This window comes from Aethalodelphis obliquidens, unplaced genomic scaffold, assembly GCF_003676395.1.
Source record: "Aethalodelphis obliquidens isolate GAN/ISIS:26980383/991018 unplaced genomic scaffold, ASM367639v1 scaffold25, whole genome shotgun sequence".
Classification (NCBI taxonomy): Eukaryota; Metazoa; Chordata; class Mammalia; order Artiodactyla; family Delphinidae; genus Aethalodelphis; species Aethalodelphis obliquidens.
In genome coordinates this window covers 23,580,816-23,606,410 of record NW_020837969.1, presented here as the reverse complement: position 1 = coordinate 23,606,410, position 25,595 = coordinate 23,580,816, and the positions used below count along the sequence as shown (strand labels likewise).

At 39.1% G+C, this 25,595-nt stretch overlaps 1 protein-coding gene and 1 non-coding gene across 3 annotated transcripts; one reads left to right on the top strand and one right to left on the bottom strand.

Annotated features, from left to right (window-relative positions):
- Positions 1 to 387: 387 nt before the first annotated feature.
- Positions 388 to 25,321, bottom strand: UBXN8 (UBX domain protein 8). 2 transcript variants are annotated; one of them, XM_027122772.1, is made up of 8 exons: positions 25,200 to 25,321; positions 22,048 to 22,170; positions 20,434 to 20,504; positions 14,016 to 14,138; positions 11,806 to 11,943; positions 10,315 to 10,356; positions 3,915 to 3,989; positions 388 to 1,098 (listed from the first exon to the last, which is right to left on the bottom strand). In XM_027122772.1, exons 1-8 carry the CDS (start codon positions 25,285 to 25,287, stop codon positions 931 to 933), a joined length of 828 nt encoding a protein of 275 aa, XP_026978573.1. In that variant the 5' UTR covers positions 25,288 to 25,321; the 3' UTR covers positions 388 to 930. The 2 variants fall into 2 exon arrangements, with proteins under 2 accessions (XP_026978573.1, XP_026978575.1); XM_027122774.1 differs by lacking the exon at positions 3,915 to 3,989.
- On the top strand, positions 6,952 to 7,058 carry LOC113628997 (U6 spliceosomal RNA). The gene has a single exon (XR_003436321.1). It is a non-coding gene; the product is annotated as a U6 spliceosomal RNA (small nuclear RNA).
- Positions 25,322 to 25,595: the final 274 nt, after the last annotated feature.

The following is a 25,595-nucleotide window of genomic DNA, read 5'->3' as shown; positions in this document are numbered from 1 at the left end:
TTTGTATGAAGCATTACTAGACACTAGGTATTTCTGAAGGGGAAAAAAGGATATAATCCTTGCTTTTAAGGAATTACGTATTTGGGAAGACAGAAACACAGCTATAATACATGTAATAAATTCTACAGAAGAGGAATAAAGGAGCATTAAATAAAGGGCAATACACAGAGGAGCCAACTTAAACTGACTCCTTAAGACAGATGGGAAAGAGAAAGGGTGTGGCTAGAACAAAGAGCCTTTATACCAGCCTTGGAGTTTGGACTTGGCATTACAGTGCGTGGATGCACCATTACAGGAGTCTAAGCAGGGAAATGAAATGACCAGATATATTTTAAAAACTCACCTACACTGGTTTCATTGTTTTACCTTTAAAAATACTGATCCACCTGGAATGTTGTAAATGTTACACTTCAGTGCAAGACAAAATGAAATAAATCTCAAACATTAGTTAACATTAGTACATACAATGTTTACTATCAAAAAGAACTTTAAAGCCTTAAAAGAGCTTTGACACGCCTTCAAAGTTGAATTTCTAGAATTACAGCAGAAAAAACATTCCGGCCGATAAGACTTTAAAGAGCTTGGCTGAACTGTGAAATGTTCAATGTGGCAAAACAGACGGAAGAGGCAGAAACTGATAAATGGCATCAGCTAGCAAAAATACGAATGAGCGAGCACCTTACTGTATATATTTCTATGTCGTCCTCATTTGGTACACTGTAAGATGGCACACTCCAAAAATTACTATATGCAGAGAGCAGTCCTTTTCTAATCCTTTATGTCCATATGGTTCCATGGAGACCAACATTAAGGTGTTTACTGCCTTGAGTGCAATCAAGGTGTGGCATGATTTTAATGTGGATCCTTTATTGTCCTGTAAGGTCACGGCATAACTGATTTCATGGAGAACAGGTGGTTCGCATTTCTTAACTAGTTGCTCTGTTCTTTCTCTTCCACGTTGAGTACAGTATCCACAGTTATTCCTACGTCCTGCAGTGACCAGCCTCTCTCCACTTCCACAGCCCTTCTGGGAAAGGAAGTGGAAAGGCTGTATAGGGATGTGTGGTACCCAATTTTCATCATCCAGTCAAACAAGACCTAAAAGATAAAAAGCTTAGTTATCAAATACTGTACAAAATTGTGTCCCTCTAGATCACCATAATATCTTACGATTCTTTCATTGTTAAACCACGCCCCTAGGAGTCATGAAACAGAACTTTCATACCTTTCAAAGGAACTTTCAAGAGTTTAAAGGAAAAGAGCATGCCATGAATTTTGAGATGTGAATGACCTTTAATACCTGTTGTTTCAGAGAAGGCCTAGGGACTACTGGCACCTACAGACAGCAGAAGCATTTAACAATTAGGAAAGCCCCAACCAAACAGGAATGGAAAGATTATCCAATAAAAAGGTTAAGAACAAAAGGTTAGCATTTGGGAAAAAAGTCATTTAGATTATAATCTAAGCCAACAGTCCACATGGAAATCACCCAGGAACTGTCACAACAGACATGTCCACGTCCCAGAGACTCTGCCTTTTGATAACCCAATATTCAATGGGCCATCCCTATAAACGTATCACATTTCCTTTCATGAAGATTCCCTTAGTAATTGTCCAAATTTCCACTTATTATTGCCTAAAAATAATGCCTGCTAAAGGATGGTTTGTTGCTTTAGGAAGAAAGCTGAATGACAGAATGTTCTCAGAGGATGGTGGTGTATCAATTATAGATAATCCCTGACTTCTACCACCATCCATGTACCTACTGATATTCCATGTAATAAATGTGTATTATGTCATAGAGTGTCATAATTTTCCAATACATGAATATGCCTTCTTTTAACCAATCCTTCCATAAACACTTATACCTTTGACCATTTGTCTTATTTCCAAAGAATAAGTTCTCATAAATGGAATTACTGGGCCAAAAGATGTATTTTAAAATACATACTGATAAATTATCCCACAGGAAGAGTGGTCTGACTTACATTCACATGAACATTTAATAAGAATCCCTGTTTTCTGCACACACTGCCCCAAACTGGGTACTATTCTTTTTGATCTTTGACAACTTGATAGGTAGAAAACGGTATCCGTTTTAATCTGCATTTTTCTGATTCTAAGTGAGGCCTAACATTCCACTGAGGTTTTTTTTTTTTTTTTTTGGCTGTGTTTGGTCTTTGTTGCCGCGTGTGGGCTTTCTCTAGTTGTGGTGAGCAAGGGCTACTCTTCGTTGCGATGTGTGGGCTTCTCGTTGCAGTAGCTTCTCTTGTTGCGGAGCACGGGCTCTAGCGTGGAAGCTTCAGTAGTTGTGGCACGTGGGCTCAGTAGTCGTGGCACACGGGCTTAGTTGCTCCGCAGCATGTGGGATCTTCCCAGACCAGGGCTCGAACCTGTGTCCCCTGCATTGGCAGGTGGATTCTTAACCACTGCGCCACCAGGGAAGCCCACTAAGGTATTTCTTTTCCTTGATTTGTATAAGCTCCTTATAGAAAAAAATAATTTTCCAAATTTTTAACTTGATGAACTTTATAGAATTTAAAAATTTTTATGTAGTCAAATCTGTCAGTATTTTCTATTATGGTTTATAGTATTCTTGACATAGAAGGTTAAATGCAACAGTAAGGATAGAAAATTAGTCAAATAATAACAGAAATTTTTAACACACACATAATATGTTCAAATGCACTTAAAAGTAGAGATACACCCAAATATTAGTAATTGGCTTTGGTGCCAGACTGCAGATTAAAATTTCTTTCTACTTTTCTATATTTTTCAAATTATTGCTAGTGAACACAGTATTGTTTTCAAAAGAAAAAAAGAAGTCTGTTAGAACAAAAAGAAACAAGCTTTAAAGAATGACCTGAAAACTACATACAAGCAATGGGTTAATAATCCATCAGGGATAATAAGAACAAAGTTAATACCACCTGCTTCCAAAAGCTTTGAAAGCATCTTACCCACCAAGCTGTGAAAATGTAATTAAAACAAAAAACAAATTAAAAAAAAGAACTGAAAAAAATCTGAATGCAAAAATCACAGTTCAAGAAGGCTCAGCATACCTAATTCTCCAAATTTCTTCCACGTAGAGTACATATAAATCCCATTTACCAGGACTTCCCTGGTGGCCCTGTGGTTAAGAATCTGCCTGCCAATGCAGGAGACACAGGTTCAAGCCCTGGTCCGGGAAGATCCCACATGCTGCAGAGCAACTAAGCCCGTGTGCCACAACTACCGAGCCTGCACTCTAGAGCCCACGAGCCACAACTACTGAGCCCATGCACCACAACTACTGAAGCCTGTGTGCTCTAGGGCCCATGCTCCACAACAAGAGAAGCCACCACAATGAGAAGCCCGTGCACCGCAACAAAGAGTAGCCCCTGCTCGCCGCAACTAGAGAAAGCCCGCACACAGCAACGAAGACCCAACACAGCCAAAAAATAAATTTAAAAAGAAAAAAAATCCCATTTATCCTCACCTGATGGGAGTACAGACAATTGAAAACACCTCCTCCCTGCATGGGAATAAACTATTGCCAAATTCAACGCAAATGTGTCTCCAGGGCTTCCCTGGTGGTGCAGTGGTTGAGAATCTGCCTGCTAATGCAGGGGACATGGGTTCGAGCCCCGGTCTGGGAGGATCCCACATGCCGTGGAGCAACTAGGCCCGTGAGCCACAACTACTGAGCCTGCGCATCTGGAGCCTGTGCTCTGCAACAAGAGAGGCCGCGATAGTCAGAGGCCCACGCACCGCGATGAAGAGTGGCCCCCGCTTGCCACAACTAGAGAAAGCCCTCACACAGAAACGAAGACCCAACACAGCAAAAATAAATAAATAAATTACTAAACTCCTACCCCCAACATCTTCTTTAAAAAAAAAAAAAAAAAAATTTCTCCAAATATGATTCTCCTCACCTGTGAACTGCAAGACTTAAAAAATCTTCTCCTCAGGACACGCCCATTTGGACATCGAAGAGCAACAGTCACGACCTGAGGAATAAAAATGTTCAAATGAGAATTTCAACCACTGCTCTTTGCAATTCCAAAACCACTACTCCTACGAAACACCTGTACACAGTTCTAAGCGCTCACATGGAGTTTTGTAGGAATTTAGCTCTGAGAGTTGTACACAAAAATTAAGGTCCAGATAAAATTCACCCTAAACACAGAAATAATTCTTCTAAACCTGAAAAACATCTTCCCACTGATTGAGGAGACCAGTGACAGAGCCTTCCAGAGAGGACACCGAGACGCAAGGCTTCTGTCTGCCAGACAACATCAACACTGCAGCTGGGCTCTGAAAGTGACCTACCAAACCAAGAAGATCCAGGGCCACCTCAGAGTCTGCAGACAAGACAAACACTAGACTGGAAGGAAACAAAAAGCTACCCTTTTCACTCCAACACTGTAGGCTGTGCTCCATGCCTACAACATGTGCACAAATGAGAGACAAGCCTGGAGCCGGTCCTGGTTGCTGGGGCTGCAGGAAACCCTCCTCCTGGGAGCAGCTTTGCCCGTTTTACATGTTGAGTTTCCCCACCATCTTTCCTCTGATAAAAGAGTTAAACAGCTAAAAAGAGCTTGCAACGTGCTAGTATATTAAAGGACACTCTAAGAAGAAAAGAGTGAGAGGGACCGAGAGATTATCACACTAAGTGGAGTGAGAAAGACAAATACCATATGATATCACTTGTATGTGGAATCTAAATATGATACAAATGAACTTACGAAACAGAAACAGACTCACAGACATAGAAAACAAACTTTATGGTTACCAAAAGGGAAAGCAGGTACGGGGAGGGATAAATTAGGAGTTTGGGATTAGCAGATACAAACTACTCTATATAAAAGAGATAAACAACAAGGTTCTACTGTATAGCACAGGGAACTCTATTCAATATCCTGTGATAGGGCTTCCCTGGTGGCGCAGTGGTTAAGAATCTGCCTGCCAATGCAGGGGACACGGGTTTGATCCCTGGTCCAGGAAGATCCCACATGCCGCAGAGCAGCTGGGCCCGTGTGCCACAGCTGCTGAGCCTGCGCTCTAGAGCCTGCAAGCCACAACTGCTGAAACTCACACGCCTGGAGCCCATGCTATGCAACAAGAGAAGCTGCTGCAATGAGAAGCCTGTGTACCGCAGCGAAGAGTAACCCCCGCTTGCTGCAAATAGAGAAAGCCCACACCCAGCAACAAAGACCCAACTCAGCCAAAAATAAATAAATAAAGCCAGAAAAAAAAAAATCCTGTGATAAACCATACGGAAAATATGAAAAAGAATATGTGTATATATGTATAACCGACTGACTTTCCTGTACACCAGAAACTAACACAACACTGTAAATCATCTATACTTCAACTTAAAAACAAGAAAAGATGACGATTTAGTTACTAATTCTGATGTTCGTTATTTACCGTTAGGAAACCCTTTACTATGGTCGACGTTATCCCAACTGTCTGGGAGTTCTGTTGGCAGCACAGGTTGCAGAAATGGTGGTTTTATAGCAGCACCCACCACCCTTCAGGAAAGCCATGTTAGAAAATATTTCTATTCAAGCAGGTAAGGTGTTTGACTCATACCCAAATCAGTGCAATCTTTAGCTCTGTCACTACTTCTACTAAAGAAAATTTTATAATAAAACAAAGAAATCACAAACTAACAATCACTGATTAAAAGCCAATTATGCTTATTTTTAGAAACAATAAAACTTAACTTTTACAGTGAGGTTTTGTTCAAACTTTAATGCTCTGATAGGATACTTAAAGCCAAATTCTTTAAGAAAAACTAAGGTTAAAATACAGTGAGTCAGGACTTCCCTGGTGGCACAGTGGTTGAGAGTCTGCCTGCCGATGCAGGGGACACGGGTTCGTGCCCCGGTCCAGGAGGATCCCACGTGCCGTGGAGCGGCTGGGCCCGTGAGCCATGGCCGCTGAGCCTGCGCGTCCGGAGCCTGTGCTCCGCAACGGGAGAGGCCACAGCAGTGAGAGGCCCACATACCACAAAAAAACAAAAAAAAAATTTTTTTTAATTAAAAAAAAAATACAGTGAGTTAACATTTTCTATTATGATTAAATACTTAAGAGAAATGAACAATCGTTGTTTGAAACCCAGCTACTGTTCTGTCATTACAATTACTGTGAAAGGTGGGTGTACAATTTCTCCTAAGATTACTGACAGTCTAGTGGACTGGCCTATGAATGGGTAAAAGGCCTGGGACACAGTGTAAATTGGAAAGTAAATCACTGTCCCAAACACAGATTATTAAATGAAATCTAAATGAAAAGTAGCAGCAATAATTAAAATGTAGTTCCCTTTAGAATGAAATAAGATAGCATACAATAATGAAAATAGTTGCTATGGTATTATGGTAACAATATGATGATTTATAAAACTATTTTCAAATTATCTTAAATTCTACACTTATTGTCTTTTCAATTTAAAAGTAGAAGAGTAACATATGGTAACTATTCTATTGTGAATTCTAGACTACCGTGAGTTAATTCTCCCTCTCATTTAAAAAAATCTTACTGTATTATTTTAGGACTCTATGGATAGTTGTAATACGAAATACATAACAGGCACTTAAAAAATTCAGAGTACAGTGCTTAAGAATTGCATTATGTTTCAGATTCCCCACTCCCTTATCAGAAATTCATGTTAGCCATTAGTTCACTCATCTATTAGTCTGCTCCTAAGTCCAAGCAGGCTTCCACTATAACAGGAATTTTCTCATATGGCTCATTATTATAGAGCCACAGCTACTACACATACAGACACACAGACACACAGACACACACACACACACACACACACACACACAGTGAAAACTTCATATTGTTCTGATAACCTTTAAAATGAATGTTAGTCCCTTCCCAAGCAACAAAGAATTATAAAGATGTCCCTCACAGCCACTATGGAGAACATTATGGAGGTTCCTTAAAAAACTAAAAATAGTGCCCGCTTCAGCAGCACATATACTAAAATTGGAACAATACAGAGAAGATAAGCATGGCCCCTGCGCACGGATGACACGCAAATTCATGAAGCGTTCCATATTTTAAAAAAAACTAAAAATAGAATTACCATATGACCCAGCATCCCACTACTGGGCATACACCCACAGAAAACCGTAATTCAAAAAGACACATGCACCCCAATGTTCATTGCAGCACTATTTACAATAGCCAGGTCATGGAAGCAACCTAAATGCCCACAGACAGACGAATGGATAAAGAAGATGTGGTACATATATACAATGGAATATTACTTAGCCATAAAAAGGAAAGAAATTGGGTCACTTGTGGGAACATGGATGCACCTAGAGACTGTCATACGGAGTGAAGTAAGTCAGAAAGAGAAAAATAAATATCGTATAATATCACTTATGTGTGAAATCTAGAAAAATGGTACAGATGAATTGGTTTGCAAGGCAGAAATAGAGACACAGAGAACAAACGTATGGACACCAAGGGGGGAAAGTGGCAGGGGGGTGGGGATGGTGGTGTTATGAATTGGGAGATTGGGATTGACATGTATACACTGATGTGTATAAAATAACTAATAAGAACCTACTGTATAAAAAAATAAAATTGACATGTATACACTGATGTGTATAAAATAACTAATAAGAACCTACCGTATAAAAAAATAAAATTCATATATTAAAAAAAATGATGTCTCTCAATGGCCTATACGGGAAAAGAATCTAAAAAAAGAGTAGATATGTGTATAACTGATTCACTTTGCTGTACACCTGAAACTAACACAACACTGTAAATCAACTATACTCCAATAGAAATTTAAAAAAAAAAAAGTCCCTCTATTCTGTGGGTGACACCACACATTTAATGGGCCTAACTAATAAGGAAATAGAGAATTTCCTGAAAATTATAACCTCCAGTATTCCTAAAAGTGAAATTATTCTTTTACATATGGACTCATGAAATAGTTGTATAGCTTGAGGATTAAAATATATTAGTTATGATGGGGCAAGCTTTTTTTTTTTTTTTTTTGCGGTACTTGGGCCTCTCACTGCTGTGGCCTCTCCCATCGCGGAGCACAGGCTCTGGACGCGCAGGCTCAGCGGCTATGGTTCACAGGCCCAGCCGCTCCACGGCATGTGGGATCCTCCCGGACCGGGGCACGAACCCACGTCCCCTGCATCGGCAGGCAGACCCTCAACCACTGCACCACCAGGGAAGCCCCAGGGCAAGCTTTATGTATGATGATATATCATGATTATGATACCAGAGCAAAGTTGCAAAGTTGGCCAAATACAAAATGGTACTTTGCAGAAAGCCAGAAACAATATGACTACATGACTTACAAACATCCTAAAATCTTGGGTAACTGTGGCAAAGCACTCATTGCCTACTCCAAGTGTGCCTTTTTAACTTTGAAAACACTTCTTTAGGGTGATAGGGTGAAGGATGGGTTAGAAAGGCACACTCCCCAAACTAGAATGCTTTCTTTTTCTTGTTTTTAACTTTGATGATGAGATGACACTCCACACTTAAGGTCTACTTTCACTATTAGGAAACAGTCAACCACAAGGGAGGGGAAAAGCCAGGCAGATGTCCAGAGGGACCAGGCTAACTGCCCAGAAACAGGTCGTTAGATCAAGAGTAGGATAACAAGGTCAATGAGAACAGGAGCGTTATTGAAAGAGGGACTGGGACACTGAGAGTCATCCAAGGAGGTAAAACTAATGGCTGGTGAATGGTTAGCGGGAATTAGGAATTTATGCTTTGAATTCTTAGAAATCTATGAGCAGTAGCAACTGCACAGGTGGAAAATGCCTTGCCCAATGATGATTCTAATATAATAGAATCAAAATCTTCCAATACTTATTTGCTTTTCTTGATTAGTGTAGAATACACTGTAAAAGTATCAACCAGTATCAACTATATATTAGCAGCACTCTTCATAAAGCTTCATTACATAATATAAAGTTGCCTGTACCTCATTAATACTATATATATACAGTGCATTTAACTATATATATACTATATATACGGTGCATACATTTAACATGTGATTTTCAAGTAACAATTATTTACCTTAATTTTGTTGACTTTATTAACCAAGAAAAGAGCAAAGAGGACCAAAAATCAGAGCAGAGCCAGAGGAAGAGCAAACAGGAGCAGGGAGAAGAAAATAGGGATAGTACTGCTCCTAGCGAAAATAAAGGAAAAGTTTCCCTGTCAACCTGAGCTGTACTTAATCACTCCTGTATTGTAAGTGTTTATTATGGATACCAACCCAGAGCTTAAGGAGAGGTGAGGGTGCAGGAGGCTCAGGACAAACATGTCATGGGTATGGATTTGATGGGTGTAACAGGGAGGAATTAGACGTTTGGTTTTTCCTTAAATTGAGTTTCTCCCGGGGACTGTGATTCTCCTGAGGATTGATCGCACACTTCATTGTCTCTATTTCTGTATGACTTTCAGATTTTCCTCAGACATCCAAAATACTAAACTTAAATGTTGCAAATGTGTTGACAAAAAAGAGACCCTTCTATGGCTTTCATGGCTGTCTCAAAAATGGTTTTCAGGGAGTGTAACAGTTGCTGAGCCTCAGGAAATGGAAAACCATCCAGCTCTCCTTTGCCTAAGCCACTTCGTGGTTTTAAAGACACGTGTTCCCGTACATTGGAGACTGTCTGAAACTGAGCTGGGCAACCGCAGGAAGGCAGCATAGATTATGACAAAGTTGGGCAGAGGGCAGCTCAATGCAGCGGGGGGCGCTCAGTCCAACACCGCTGTGCAAACACCAAACCAGCCTTCAATTCTAACGCCTACAAAGTAGCTGCATTCTTCATTTTCTCTTTAAGGGGAAAACTACAATTTGAAGTCATCTGCCTATTTTGATTCTGTTTTAATAGGTAACTCATTTGCTGACCTAAAGTTTTGGAAAAGCCCAAGTATCCTATCTCTGCCTGGTGAAGTGGGAGGGCTTTGAAACACAAGCTAGGCAGACAGCAGGCTTCCAAAATAGGACTCACGATGAGGAGTTTGATATTACCCCATATTCAAAACAAGATCTAATCATAGTGCAGTCACATAAGCACTGTGCTGTCTCTCCTCTCTAAACCCAAATTTATTCATTTATTTTTTGGCCACACCTCACGGCCTGTGGGAACTTAGTTCCCCGATCAGGGATCAAACCCAGGCCCCAACAGTGAAAGTGCCGAGTCCTAACCACTGGACCACCAGGGAATTCCCATCTAAACCCAAATTTAGATAAAATGTACTTACTTGATATTAAAGAAAATAGAAAATATATTTAATTTTCAAAGAGAAAAAAAATAAGCTTACTTCTTCAGCTATTTCAGGAGGTTCCTCAGGTAAATCAAGAACCTAAAGAAAAATAAGTATTTAGTAACAGGAATGTAAACAGTCTGAAGAAGAAAAAAATAATCTCAACATGAAGAGTTCCTTTCGATACAGTGTTTGGACATATCTATCCTTAATGAAATATTTTCTTTTAATATATATTTATAAAACATTTACAGTGAGAACGAGACTCACTTAATAAACATTTTTGGATAAGCAACTTTGTACTAACAGTAGATCATAAAAGCAGGATTTGAGACGATAGCTACCAATCTATACACATTTAAAGAACTCCATGCTTATGATGTTCCAAGACATCATACAAAAATGTACTACTTACAGAAACAGAGGGTAAATATTAATTAAGTTCAATAAGACCCCCAATTATTTTGGTTCATGCATATACACAGTAAGATGAGTGCATATTTATTTTTCTTCACCAGCATCTTCTAGGGAACTGGATAACCACCATTCACTTTGGTTGCTTTCATGATTTACTCATGATTCCCTATTTCTGTTAATCTATTAAAAAAACAGATGTACGGACCATTTTCTCTCATTAAAACACTTGTTATGAACAATTTCACCTCCCCTCCAGGGATGCTTTTTATTTTTTAATACCATAGATTCCATGTTTTATAACATTTTGTCTAACAAACATTAACTGCATTTATTAAATAAACCATTTGTTTTTCTTTGGTATAAAAAGCATATGTGACAGTCAACCGAAGGTTACCATCAGCATGCGATAATCTGTGCTATTAACAAAAAGCAAAGAATCTTGAAATTTTAATTAGTCCTATGGACTAAATGTTAGACATAGTTCAATGATCTGATTCTTCCTCTCAAGCTCCATGAAGGGACCAGGAAACCTCAGACTGAAAAGCAATATGTTAGAAACTACTTTTAGGGACTGGATAGCCTACTAGCTTTCCCTAAGACTCAATAAAAACAGACTTATTTCAACCTTAACCAGCTCCAAATCATAGTCAACTTAGGGATTAAAGATTTGAAAGAAAAAAAGGACTGATAAACCTGGGCATCATTCCAAAGTGAACAGTTGTTAACTCATTCCCTAGAAGGGCCGCTGAGAACAGGGATACACTCATGTTAATAATACGAGCCGCTCACTAAATATGACGTCATTGTGTCTTACCTACCCATAGGAATATTTCCCTTAATAAACATAATATTTTTCATTTCTATATAATTTAATTACTTCCTCAAAAAGAACTATTTTCTAAATTTATCACCATTTATCTTCCTAGATTCCTTCTAAAGTTTGGCTCAGAACATTAATATTAAACAGGAAAAGTGATTCTTAATGAAGCTGAGGCTTAATGAATCCAGATGGAGACACCATCTGGATTAAAAGCCAGTCCTAATCTTCCCTCAGTATAACACTTTCACCCACAGAACAATACTCTTACTGCACGCGGATACAGCTCAGTGAGCAGGCATTAAGTAATGAACCTCCTTCTGCGTGGGCTGTTCAGCGGGTGGTGAAACTTTGGTTACAGGCTTAGGCAAGTTCCGTCTCTTTGCTGCTTCTCTGTTTGATGTTTCAGAAGATGTTTGACTCTCACTTTCAAGCACCAAGTCTTCACCACCCTGGTCAAAAACAAGACAAGTTCTAAAGAGATGCTCTCTATCGACTTTATTCTATTCACAATGGTTATTTCTTTTACCCTGATGGCATTTCAGTAAAAAAAATATAATTAAGTCATTATTAGACCCAGAAATTTAAAGCATTATCTCCTTAGACCAAAAAAACATGGAACTTAACTAACGTCTCATAGAAACCACCCTGATCCAGCTCTGGGGCTCCCTCTGGTAGTACAAGGCTGAGAGGGACCATTCCATTTTAATTGACCCCTAAGTTTTTCAGTAAGAAGAAAGAAGAAAACCTGAATATCCTTTCCTCCCTGCAGTAAAGGAAGCAAAGCAGTGCAAGAGACTGTGTCTTTAAAAGGCTGTGAAAATAGAACGTGTGTGTAAAAACACAGGTCTATGCACGTGACCAGGCAATACTTCCATAGCTGCGTGTGGCCCTAGTATCTTGTTATACATAAACATCTTTTAGCTCTCAAATTCAAACTTTTATCTTCCATTTGAATTAATCACTTTAGGAGGGATAGGATTTTATTCCAGAAATCTTAAAGATTACTTTTTATTATCTATTAAAACCTTTTCCTTAGCAAGATGATTCACTTAAATGTCAAAGTCTCAAATATATACTTATTAGTTCAATAATGCCTTTCTTCTATATGTACTGACCTTTGAAAAGTTCTCTTTATCAAACTAAAAATGGGCACCATTTTGGTGGGCTGTTTACCCCATTCCTTTATCCTAAGAGAATTTGTTGGAAGGAGCATGGGGCATGGGAGTCAAGAGATATTGATACTAGGGCTTCCCTGGTGGCGCAGTGGTTGAGGGTCTGCCTGCCGATGCAGGGGGACACGGGTTCGTGCCCCAGTCCGGGAAGATCCCACATGCCACGGAGCGGCTGGTCCCGTGAGCCATGGCCGCTGAGCCTGCGCGTCCAGAGCCTGTGCTCCACAACGGGAGAGGCCGCAACAGTGAGAGGCCCACGTACCGCAAAAAAAAAAAAAAAAAGAGAGATATTGATCCTGAACAATTAACTGGCCAAACTTAAGCCGCCTCACTGCAAAACTAGGGGCTGGATCAGCAATGGGTACACTTTCCTTCCTAGAGTCTCAGGTCATAACACCAACAGTCTACTCACTCCCTGACTTTCTTTTGTCTCCATTAATTAGGTTAAAATATATACTAGTAGTACCATGGAGACATAGCCTAAAAGCAAGGGGCAGAATGACTAATTCACACCGTGACCGTTTCAGAAAGAAACGTGGCAGGCTAAGGTCAGGCTGTCAATGTCTAACATACACAACTAACAGAAGACAAATGCAACTCAGAAGTGAAGTCACTACATAGAGTAGTTGCATTTTATGTTGCCGTCTTTCACATTAATTTTATTACCCACGCTTGATTGTTTTATGACATATTTACCATTATGAAATGAACACAAACACTCTGCTTCACTGTCAGAATCCTGTTTATCTCTACTGGATCATTTTCTTTACAAAATGGTGAAAGGTGCAGTATAAACAGAAAGCAAAAGAAAACAAAACAAAAAAACCAAAAATGTCTTGGGACAGAAAGGATCTTACACAAAAAGTCTGTGGCCAGTTCTAAAACCGAATTCCTTTATGAATAGCCTTTTTTTCTCTGTAAGAAAACTTAACATTGTAAATATCCATTAGCAAATGACAAAATTCATACTCAATGCCAAAGGAAAAAAGAGTCAAAGGTCAATTTGGCTTTAAAAAAACAAAGCTAAACATGATGAATATTATGAGAGCTTATAATACCTTAGAGATCTGAATTCCCTCAAATGAAAGATGTGATTTGGTCAACAGTTTTCTCAAAGACTGCCTTCTGTTAGAGCTTTTCGAGAATCTAAGTTATATACTCTTTAGACATCAAAAACCACTTAAACACATGTGACATACTAATATGCTAAATAAAAACTGATATACAATCATTATAAATAAAGACTCCTAAAAAATAGACTGGACTAATCATTTGTAATTTTTTAAAAATCAATACATGCTAAAGAAAACATAAGCAGTAGCAGAATTCAAACTATAATATTTTCTAACCCCAAGTTTATGACCATGGCTTAACTTCCAGGTTTCACCCGTCATACGATAAAAGCGTTCTTCCAGCTTTTTCAATTTCATTTCCTGGTGTGGTTTTAGAACATTCTCTATGTATCTGCTGGCCTGTTCCAAAAAACATAAATTAGGTGGTGTTACTATACATTAACATTCCTAAGACCTTATTTACATTGTCTATAATGTTGTAAATAAGAACCAAGTAAGAAACGGTGTTTTCACACTAATTCAATTTTGCCAAAAAAGCAACATCCTCCACTTCTGCATCACTCTCTAAAAATCTGCATTCGTGTTTAATGCAAATAAAAACAAATGTTCTACACTTCTGCTTGTATGGCAGTGTACCTATATATCCTTTAACGTGTTTTCAATGCAACAAAAAATTTATGCGGGGCTGGAATACAAAGATGTAGAGGACAAGGCCTCTGACTTCCAGGAACTTAAACCCAAAGCTGTTTGCTCACGGCATGATGCCTAAGGCATGAACTGGTTTGGAAGAGCATTAATTAAATGTTGCTCGATCATGGTAAAGTAGAAAATATTTTTAGACTCAAAAGACATGGAGATTCTGGTTTTAAGATGACAGAGTGAAATTATTTCTGCCTCCCCTGCCTCTTGAAAAATCACCCCAAAACAACCAAGGGAACAAGAAACAGAAACCCTAATTCCATCACCAGTGAAAAACAGAGAAACACTATAACCCCCAAACCACTATATGTAAGGACAGATAGAGGAATGATAACTGATCTGAGTGAGAAAACTGCAACCTAGGTGCTTGCAAAGGATGACAGCAACAGGAAGCCAGCCGTGCACGCCACAGACTGGAACAGCTCAGGAAGAGAGACACCAGGTTCCCTGGCGGGGACACAGGGTGAGGGGCAGAGCTAATATTGGGGGTGTCGGAGGAAACCATGCATCAGCCAAGTGTTACCAACCTGAGCTCTGGGACTCTAATCAACAGAGTTGGTAAGAAGCCAGATGAGAAATTCAGGCAACGTTTTACTGGGACTCCTGCTGCAGCACCTGGGAGCGGGAACAAGTAGCAGGTTCCCTTGCTCACTCCCTGGGGCAGAGGGGTGAGCTGGTCCCTTAAATAGGGTGAGGCGAGGCCTGGAGGGGCGCTTAGGTGGCCTGCCCACCCCCATGGTGGTACTGTGTGCAGGGGTCACGAGCAGTACCCTGCTTCTGCTCCTGACACCTCAGGAGAAGCAGTTGGATTTTGGCCTTTTTGTATCTTATTGTTCATAATTTGTCCCATTGCACAGGCATGCTGTTATTTTTAGTCCCTTATAGTTTCTTTGTATTCTGTTGCTTTGTCCAGGGGCAAGAACTGCAGTAAAGGGTCCCAGGTCCCAGCCTGTCTCACAATGAGTTTGTACTGAACCAAGGATTACGACTATTCCAATTCCTTGCATCTGAGTTTCTTAAAGAAAACGGGGGAAAATTATAAAAGAGTTATTGGACCCCCAGACCCACTACTCTACCACACATCCAGGCATGAAGGTTTATTCTCTGGGAATATGAACCAGAAAGGCTGCTGAGTCACAGATCCAGGCCTAGTGGAGGGCAGGAATGCAAACTAAAACAGAAAGAGCACATGAAAATGCACCCACTGGAAGGTGACACTCCCCAGCCCTTCCCAACTTGACTCAGATTGCTGGCAGCCAGGCCTTAAGAGCCTCCCCCCCCCCCCCCACCCCCCGCCCAACCTGGGAGAATGGAGATGCATTGTCTAGAGGAGGTGAATTGCAAAAGAGAAACCCAGAGATACTGACAAAGCTAACTTACTCCTCAGTAACCCTACAGTTAAATTGGTGTCTACCCTATATCAGCAGACAACCCATCAAGCTTTGCTCCCATACACAGAAATTCCAATTAGCTTGATCTTCCTTTTTCTCTGAAGTAAAACACAAAGCTTGATGAAATTTTACAAATACTTACACCATCAGTTAGCTTTTAGTGTACGATTCTTAAACTGAAAGGACGGAGCCAAGAATTACCAGATGATTAAGGAAAGCCTCCGACGCGAAAAATGGAGACTAGAACTAACAAACAGAAAAAGGGAACCTGAAAAACCACACTGGAATTTTGAGGATAATGGTGCAATACTTCAGAATTCTAATGATTTTCAACCTGTAATTCTACACCAAATCAAACTATCAATCATGTGTCTGAGGAGAAATATCACCTTTTTAGAATCCAAAGACTCAAAAGTGTTATGCATCACCAGGCACATGTCTGCCCAGGCTGGGCACTTCACCATGTACATAGATACACTGCGAGATACTGATTTATTAGTTTCCCTTTGTCCAAAGAGAGAAGACAGAGGGTTAAAGTTTTTAGACTTTTGCCAAACAGAAGAATCCCAACTTTTTTTTCGAACCCTCAGGAATTACAGATGCCAATTAGTATATAATTGGCATATAGATGGAATTATAGTTAACTAATCCATCTCACATGCAAATCTTTAAAAATGAATAGTAACTTCCACAGGAAATAACATTAAACATTAGAAGCTCAAATATTTACAAGAGAACTTCTTAACAAAAGATCTCGCAAGGACACTTTCCTTGCTACTGAATTCAGATCAGGGTAGTTACAAATGTATTAAACAGTAACCACTCCCACCCCCTAAAAAATATATAGGCTTTTACTCTTGGGATCTTTTTTCAGCCTTCACTTGTTTACTTAAAAAAGGAATATTTGCTCACCAGAAAAACAAGTGGTAGATGTCAAAATTTTAATGCCTTTGTACCTAAGCCTTTGTAAAGGGTTTATGTTTTTAATATTTAGGTAAAAGTCCACAATGAGTCTCCTCTTTTACAAAGGTCAATCATCAATCTGGCAACTGCCCAAATGCTACCTGTTAGATAATCATCCATGGTAAATGCAATTCCTAGCTAGCAAAACCAAACTTGGATGGGATGTAGCAAAAGCGGTGCTCAGAGGTAAAGTTACAGCTGTAAATATCTAATTAAAGAAGAAGAAAAGATATCAAATCATTAACTTTACACCTTAAAAATCTTGAAAAAGAACAAATTAAACCCAAAGCTAGCACACAGCAGCAAATAATAAGGAAGAGATAAACAGAGAATAGAATAGAAAAACAACAGAACCAATGAAACCAAAAATTGTTTCTTTAAAACGATCAACAAATTCCAGAAAACTTTAACTGGACTAAGAGAAGACAACTAAAATCAGAAATGAATGTGGGGAAATTACTATCAACATTACAGCAATAAAAAGGATTATAAAGATGTACAATTGTATGCCATCAAATTAGATAACCAAGATGAAATGGACAAATTCTGAGAAACACACAATTACCTAAACTAACTGACTCAACATGAAATAGGAACTCTCAACAGACCTAACATAAGACTGTGTCAGTAGTTAAAAACCTCCCAACAGGGGCTTCCCTGGTGGCGCAGTGGTTGAGAGTCCACCTGCCGATGCAGGGGACATGAGTTCGTGTCCCGGTCTGGGAAGATCCCACATGCCGCGGAACAGCTGAACCCGTGAGCCATGGCCGCTGAGCCTGCGTGTCCGGAGCCTCTGCTCCGCAACGGGAGAGGCCACAGCAGTGAGAGGCCCGTGTACCACAAAAAAAAAAAAAAACAACCTCCCAGCAAAGAAAAGTCCAGGACCAGATGGTTTCACCACTAAATTCTATAAAACCTTTAAAGAAGAATTAGCACCAATCCTTCTCAAACTCTTCCAAAAAACAGACGAGGTGAGAACAGTTCCTAACTCATTCCATGAGCTCAACATTATCCTGATACCAAAGCAAGGCAAAGACACTACAAGTAAATTAAAGACCAATATCCCTTATGAATACAGATGCAAAAATCCTAAACAAAATACTAGCAAACTGATCCAACAGCTTATTGAAAGGAGTATATACCAATGCCAAGTGTAATTTATCTCAAAAATGTAAGATACTTCAACATAATAAAATCAATTAATGTAATACATATTAGTAACACAAAAGGGGGGAAAAAAACCACATGATCACCTGAATTGATGAAGAAAAAGCGTCTGACAAAATTCAACACTCTTTCATGATGAAACTATTTAGAAACAAGGAATAGAAGGGAACTTGCTCAACATAACAAGCATCTAGGAAAAAATCCATAGTTAACATCATACTCAATAGTGAAAGATTAAAAGTTTTCTAAGATCAGGAATAAGACAAGGATGCCTACTTTCATCACTCCTATTCAGCACTGTTTAAAGTTTTAGCCAGAGTGATAAGGCAAGAAAAAGAAATAAATGACATTGCTTTTGGAAATGACGAAGTAAAACTATCCCTATTCTCAAATGATACGATCTTATACGTTAAAAATCCCAAAGAATCCACACACAAAAACCACTAGCGCTAATAAAAAAATAAGTAAAATTGCTGCACACAAGATCAACACACAAAAATCATTTGTGTTTCTATACACTAGTAATGAAAAATCAAAAAAGAAAATTAAGAAAACAATTGCATTTATAATAGCAACCAAAGGAATAAAATACTTAGGAATAAATTTAGCCAAGAAGGTGAAAGCTATGTACACTGAAAACTACAAAACATTGTTGGAAGAAATTAAAGACAGAAATAAATGGAAAGATATTGCATGGTTATGGATTGCAAGAATTAAGATGTCAATACTCCTCGCAGCAAAGAAGACTTAATATCATTAAAATGTCAGTACTACCCAAAAAAATCTCCAGATTTAAATGCAATCCTTCTCAAAATCCCAAAGCCCTTTTTTGCAGAAATGGAAAGGCCAATCCTCAAATTCATATGGAATTGCAAGGGGCCTCAATAGCCAAAACAATACTGAAAAAGAAAAACAAAGTGGGATGACTCACACTTCCCGATTTCAAAACTTACTAAAAAACTACAGTAATTAAAATAGTATGGTACTGGCACAAGGATAGATATATATAGATAAAGCAATGGAATAGAAGTGAGGGCCCAGAAATAAACCCATATATCTATGGCCAACTGATTTTCAACAAGGGTGCCAACACTACTCAATGGGGAAAGAATAGTTTCTTTAACAAATGCTGTTGGGACAACTAGATATCCACATGAAAAAGAATGAAATTGTATTCTCATCTCACACCATACACAAAAGCTAACTCAAAGTAGGTTAATAACCTAAATATAAAAACTAAAACTATACACTCTTGGAAGAAAATATAGGGGTAAATTTTCATGACTTTGGATTTGGCAATGGATTCTTAGATATGACACCAAAAGCGTGAGCAACAACAAAAATAATAGATAACTAGACTTCATCAAAACTAAAAACATTTTTGTGCATCAAAGGACAATAACAAAAAAGTGAAAAGCAATCCACAGAATGGGAGATAATACTCACAAATCAGATATCTGATAAGAGTTTAGTATCCAGAATATATAAAGAACTCCTATAATTCAATAACAGAAAGACAAACAACCCAATTTAAAAACAGGCAAAGAACTTAAACAGACATTTCTCCAGAGAAGATATACAAATGTCCAACAAGCACTTGAAAAGGATTTCAACATCATTAGTCAATAGGGAAATGCAAATCAAAACCACAATGTGATACCACTTCGTATACATTATGATGAGTACTGGGGGGGTGAGGGGTGGAAATAATAAATGTTGGTGAGGATGCAGAGAAACTGGGACACTCAGAAACTGCTGGTGGGCATACAAAATGGTATAGCCACTGTGGAAAATAGTTTAGCAATTCCTCAGAAAGTTAAAATATAGAATTACCATATGACCTAGCAATCCCATTTCTATGTATATACCCCAAAGAATTGAAAACAGGTATTCAAATACTTGCACAAAAATATTCACAGCAGCACGATTCACAGTAGCCAAAAGGTGAAAACAACCTAAATGTCTATCAGTGAATAGATAAACAAATTCTGATCTGTCCATACAATGGAATATGACTCAGCCATAAAAAGGAAAGAAGTACTGATATATGCTATATGGATGAACCCCAGAACACATTATGCAAGTGAAAGAAGCCAGACACAAAAGGTCACATGTTATATGATTCCACTTGTATGAAATATTCAGAATAGATACATCAATACAAACAGAAAGCAGATTGTTGGTTGCCAGAGGATGGAAGGAGTGGAGAATGGGGAAATAAATGTTCAGTGGGTATGGGGTTTTCTCCTGCAGTGAAGAAAATGTTTTGGAACTAGACAGGGGTAGTGGTTGCACAACATTGTGAATATTCTAACTGCCACTGAATTATACACTTTAAGATGGTCATGTCATGAGAATTTGACCTCAATAATAAAAAAATCTGAACACAAACACATAAAGCAACAGACCTAAATTTAAAATGCCCCAGACATTTTTGTATTCTCTTTATATACTCTCTGAAACGTATGCTTTACCTTTTCACCCTGTGCCTCTTGCTGTTTTTTCCTCACAAGTTTTTGCCTTTTCTCATTCTTCTCTTCTTCTTCTAAGACATCAAAACATATAAGTACTTTTTAATTCCCAAGTATCAGTACGTTGAATGTTATTTTCTCTGAAAATCTTCTGTAGATCTTCACATTTTGGGAGAGAAAAGCCTTCAAAAAACAGACTGTATTTTTCAAATAATGAAAACGAGATACACACAGACAGTTGAAACAAGGAAATCTGCAAGAAATTTCTTTCTGTAAGAAAAGGTCTATTCTGAAAACAAAAATTCTCTGACATGTATTGTGTGTTACAGTTTTGGTGAGGAGCCTTCAAGAATAACGATGGGGCTTCGCTGGTGGCACAGTGGTTAAGAATCCACCTGCCAATCCAGGGAACACGGGTTCATGCCCTGGTCCAGGAAGATCCCACATGCCACGGAGCAACTAAGCCCATGCGCCAGAACTACTGAGCCTGCGCTCTAGAGCCCGTGAGCCACAACTACTGAGCCCGTGCCACAGCTACCAAAGCCCGAGCGTCTAGAGCCTGGGCTCCACAACAAGAGAAGCCACTGCAATGAGAAGCCCGTGTACCGCAACAAAGAGTAGCCTGCTCACCGCAACTAGAGAAAGCCCGCGTGCAGCAACGAAGACCCAATGCAGCCATAAATAAATAAATAAAATTTAAATAAATAAATAAACAGTAAAACAGAACATAATGCACCAAATTCACTATTGGCAAGCTTCTTTCTAATAGGATATAAGAATGTATACATTAGTTTCAGGATTCATCTGTTCTGAGGTGAACTACAATATTGTTTTTTGTTTTGTTTTTTAAATAAATTTATTTACTTATTTATTTTTGGCTGTGTTGGGTCTTCGTTGCTGCATGCAGGCTTTCTCTAGTTGCAGTGAGTGGGGGCTACTCTTTGTTGCGGTGCATGGGCTCTAGGCACGCGGGCTCAGTAGTTGTGGCACACGGGCTTAGTTGCTCCATGGCATGTGGGATCTTCCCGGACCAGGGCTCGAACCCGTGTCCTTTGCATTGGCAGGCGGATTCTTAACCAATGCGCCACCAGGGAAGTCACTACAATATTGTTTTAAAAGGCCTCTAACACAAACTTTTACTTACCACAAAACAAAACAAAAATAAGAACAAGCATGGTTTCCTAAAATTAAGAGCACTTAACTATACATACGATATAAGTGAGTAAATAAAAACTGCCAGAATGGAATGAAAAATAAATTATCTTTAACTCTTAATCTTAACGATAGATAGTTACCATTTGTAGAACAGTTTACAAGCTGTACGTACCAAACAGCAGTTAAGCTGCACAAACACACAGACAATTTAAAATTAGCAAATGTGCAGAAATGCTATAGTTTCAAATGTATATACAAGAAAAAAGTATAATTTCTCATAAAAATATTGGGATTTATAGCCTATCCAAAGTTGTAACTAAAGTTGCAATGATTACTCTACCTTGAAATTACACAGCACAAATTAATGGTAAAATGATTCTTATTGTGCAAAGTTCTAGAATAAATAAAGGAAAGAAATTTCGGTAGAAAAGTATAAAACGGTAGCATAAACAATAAACTTACCTTTCAGATAAACTTGGGAAGATTTAAATGAGTTAACCCATGAGGTAGTCACAGAAATAATTAATGTAAGGAGAGTAAGCAGTAAGAAAATCCGGCCACACAGCAAAATTAGATCTTTGATTCCTTATAAAGGTTAAAGAAAAATACAATTAAAATTCAAAACATTTTTCTTGATACTAGGTATTAACACATTAGAAGATCATTTGTACTGGAAAAGTACAGTAAAAGTTAAGGTATGCAACTGTCTTAAGATTTTTCATATAGTCTCCTTTGGGTGCCAAAATTCATAATGACTGTCATTACCAGAGCAAGTTTTCAGAAAATGATTCTAGAACATCTTATGTCTCAGGAATATAAGTAGAATTCGAGTGACTGGCTACATTATAAATATATGACTATCAATAATGCATAAATTCTGGTTTCCCTTCTTCCCAGAGAAGGGAAGAAAATTATCCACATAATTGGGAATTAAATTGTGACGGTATCATCTTATCAAATTCTACTTCTATTTAAAAATAGTCACTCTCACTGAAACAGCAAATTCTTATTTCTGACAGTTAAATTATGCAACTCTGTACTTCTCTATTTCTCAATATTTATTCTATCATATGTAAATAAAATTACTAGATACATGTTTGCCTAGAAAAAAAGTAAAAAATTTGGTTTTGTATTACCTTAAGAACCAAGATGAAAATTAATCAGCAGAAATGTAACAAGTACCTACTTTGTGTAATACAACTTGCCAAATGGTGAGGCAGTGTAGATATAAAGTAGGATAAAAAATGGTTTCTACCCTCCAGGAATTTTTAGTTTTGTTTTATAATTCTCAAAAGTTACCAGACAGACGTACAGAGGAACCATCTTACCAACGTGATGGGGGCTGGCAGTTAGCCAATTAACTGAAAATTAAAGAAGGAATTATATATACAGACTTAATTTTTAACTGAAAACATATATATATATATATATATATATATATATAATCCTTCTTTTAAAAAAAAAGTAGTTTAAAGTTGTTTAGCGAAGTTTTTTTTTTTTTTCTTTTGCATTACAGCCCTTCCAACCTTTGCCAGCATTACTACTGATTCAGGTATTGCTCAATATGACACATGATTAAATCTCAGGTAACTGTGGTCATTTCAAAAGTAATTTGACACCTAGAGTATTGGTATTTAGAGAAACCATTGTGTTATAGGATTTATGTTCCATATATTGCTTTTTGTTCTAGCAAGCAAGCAATTTCAAATGTCATATGTGAATACAAAAGAACTAGATTAACGTGTGCACCTCTCAATTAAAAATTTTTAAAAGTAAGTTGATGTGTTTTGTTTTGCTTTGTTTATACCTATTCTTAAGAGCCCATATGCAGGGCACTTCAAAGGATAACAAATGTGAGGAACCAGCATTAAAGTATTTAGCTTAAGTACAAGTAAAAATGTATCAGCAATGAAGGCTTTTACAGAGTAGAAAAAGACAGGAATCATTTTTCAATACATGTCCAAAAATATAGCCCAGGTGAATGAACACTCCTCTTCCCTTTTAATTCAATTAGGAGGAGGAGGAGGGGAGAAGGGAGAGGAGGAGAGGAGGAGAGGAGGGGAGGAGGGGAGGAGGGGAGGGGGGGGAGGGGGAGGAGGGGAGGAGGGGAGGAGGGGGAGGAGGGGGAGGAGGGGTCTCTGCTCTCAGGAAGTACGTCCCCCTGTGGTCAGAGCTGATCATGTGAACAGATCTCCTTCTGCAACCCTGAGTAAACACCTTCTCATTGACTAGTGACTCAAATATTAGTACAAAAGTAGAAGATTCTAGATGAGCAGAGTAAGGGTGAATTCTTTAAGGTAAGGGAGCAGGTAAATTCTGGAATAAGTGTGAGTTTAACATTTCTGTATATCATTTGGATAAAGGTCTTGTTAGATTCCAATACTGCTTGAGACTTCTGGAGAATCTCTGTAGATTTTCTGAAAAGCATTTTATTTTAATTTCTTATTTCAAGCAACATTCTGGGTACCTGACTTCTTGGGGGGTGGGGAGAAAGAGAGGAAATATACAAAGCTCGGTTTCATCACAGTCTCTAATTTTAGGACTGAGTTTAAAGAGGGAAACAGACATGTAAACTGATCAATAATATGTCCAAAAATGAACTGATTCTCCACTGGTCCACCAGTTTCCTTTCAGTTTTTCCTTTATCACTGGCACCACCAACGACTTGCGGTTGTTCAACTCCACATGTAGGAGCCATCCTTGAATCTCTCCTTTCCCTCACCCGAATCATTAATCCATCAACAAACCCTAGTTGGCTAATATCCCAAATCTGTGCACACTTCAGCTCCTCTGTTATCCTAGTCAGGCCAACCATCAAACAATCATCACGACTTCCCTACTTCAGAAGCCTAAGATGCAGCTTCCTTACAAAACATTCTGCACACAGAACCCAGTGATCTGTTTTAAAACCTTAGGTAAGTCCCTTAACCTCCCTATATCTCAGTTTCCTCAACTGTAAAAAAGGGATTATAATAGTACCCACCCTCTGATTGTAAAGCGGATTAGATGAGATAATGAATAAACACTTAGACTTTGGTTTACAGTACGTGCTAAATGAATGTTTCTACCTTGAGCCAATCTCCCTCTTAAGTCAGTCTCCTTGATCCAGCCTCAATTTTCTTCATCCTTTTCCTCCAACGCATCACAATTCCTTTGTCTGGAATGTTTTCTCCCGGCTTTTCAAAGTGGTGGTTCCTATCATCATTTAAATCTCTGCTTAAATTCCTCAGTAGACCTACATCACATCAACCTGTTTATTTCCTCTTGAGCATTCAACACAATTTGAAAGCCGTGTATATGCTTGTTCATGTGCTTTCTGCCTCAGTCCCCTTTCACGCAAAACCTCACCAGATCTGGAGAGATTTTTTGCGCCAAGGGGAGTCGGCCGCGCCAAAGGGAGTCGGCCTCCCCAAGGTGAGTCGGCTTCACCAAGGCGGCGGAAGTCTCGCTCCCCCCAAGGACCCGCGCCGGAAAAGGGAGGCAGGCGCGGTGCAGCCTGGGAATCGTAGTCAAAGCTGCCTAGAGGGGACGCGGCTGGGAAACGGAAATTCTACGCAACGTTCACAGGACCGTCACCTGGGTATGAGCACCAAGAGGGAAAAGTCAACACTTACCCAGATCTGGGATCCCACGCTGGAGCTCCAAACACAAGAGCGGGAGAGCAGCAAGGAGGAAAACGCCAACAAAGCCACGAGAAGCCATAGTGGAGGGCGCCCCGCTTCCGGGCGGAAGGCCCGCCCCTTCCGGTTTCTCCTCCCTTGGAAGGTGGAGTGGAGAAGCCCTGCCTAAGGGAGGAATTTGGGGAGACAGCTAGCTGCACCTGCGCCTTTGGCCGCGGGACTCTGGAGACTGAGGAAGAGCTCAAGAGTAAAATGAGGGGCTTCCCTGGGGGCACAGTGGTTGAGAATCCGCCTGCCAAAGCAGGTTACAGGGGTTTGAGCCCTGGTCCGGGAGGATCCCACATGCCGCGGAGCAACTAAGCCCGTGCACCACAACTACTGAGCCTGCGT

Excerpts from the sequence above, each read along its gene's own strand:
- UBXN8 (XM_027122772.1), bottom strand. The coding sequence starts at position 25,287 with ATGGCTTCTCGTGGCTTTGTTGGCGTTTTCCTCCTTGCTGCTCTCCCG. Across the intron at positions 20,505-22,047 it reads TTCCCAAGTTTATCTGAAAG|AAGAAGAAGAGAAGAATGAG; the intron begins GTAAGTTTATTG and ends TTGATGTCTTAG. Across the intron at positions 1,099-3,914 it reads TTAAGTCTTGCAGTTCACAG|GTCTTGTTTGACTGGATGAT; the intron begins GTGAGGAGAATC and ends TTTATCTTTTAG.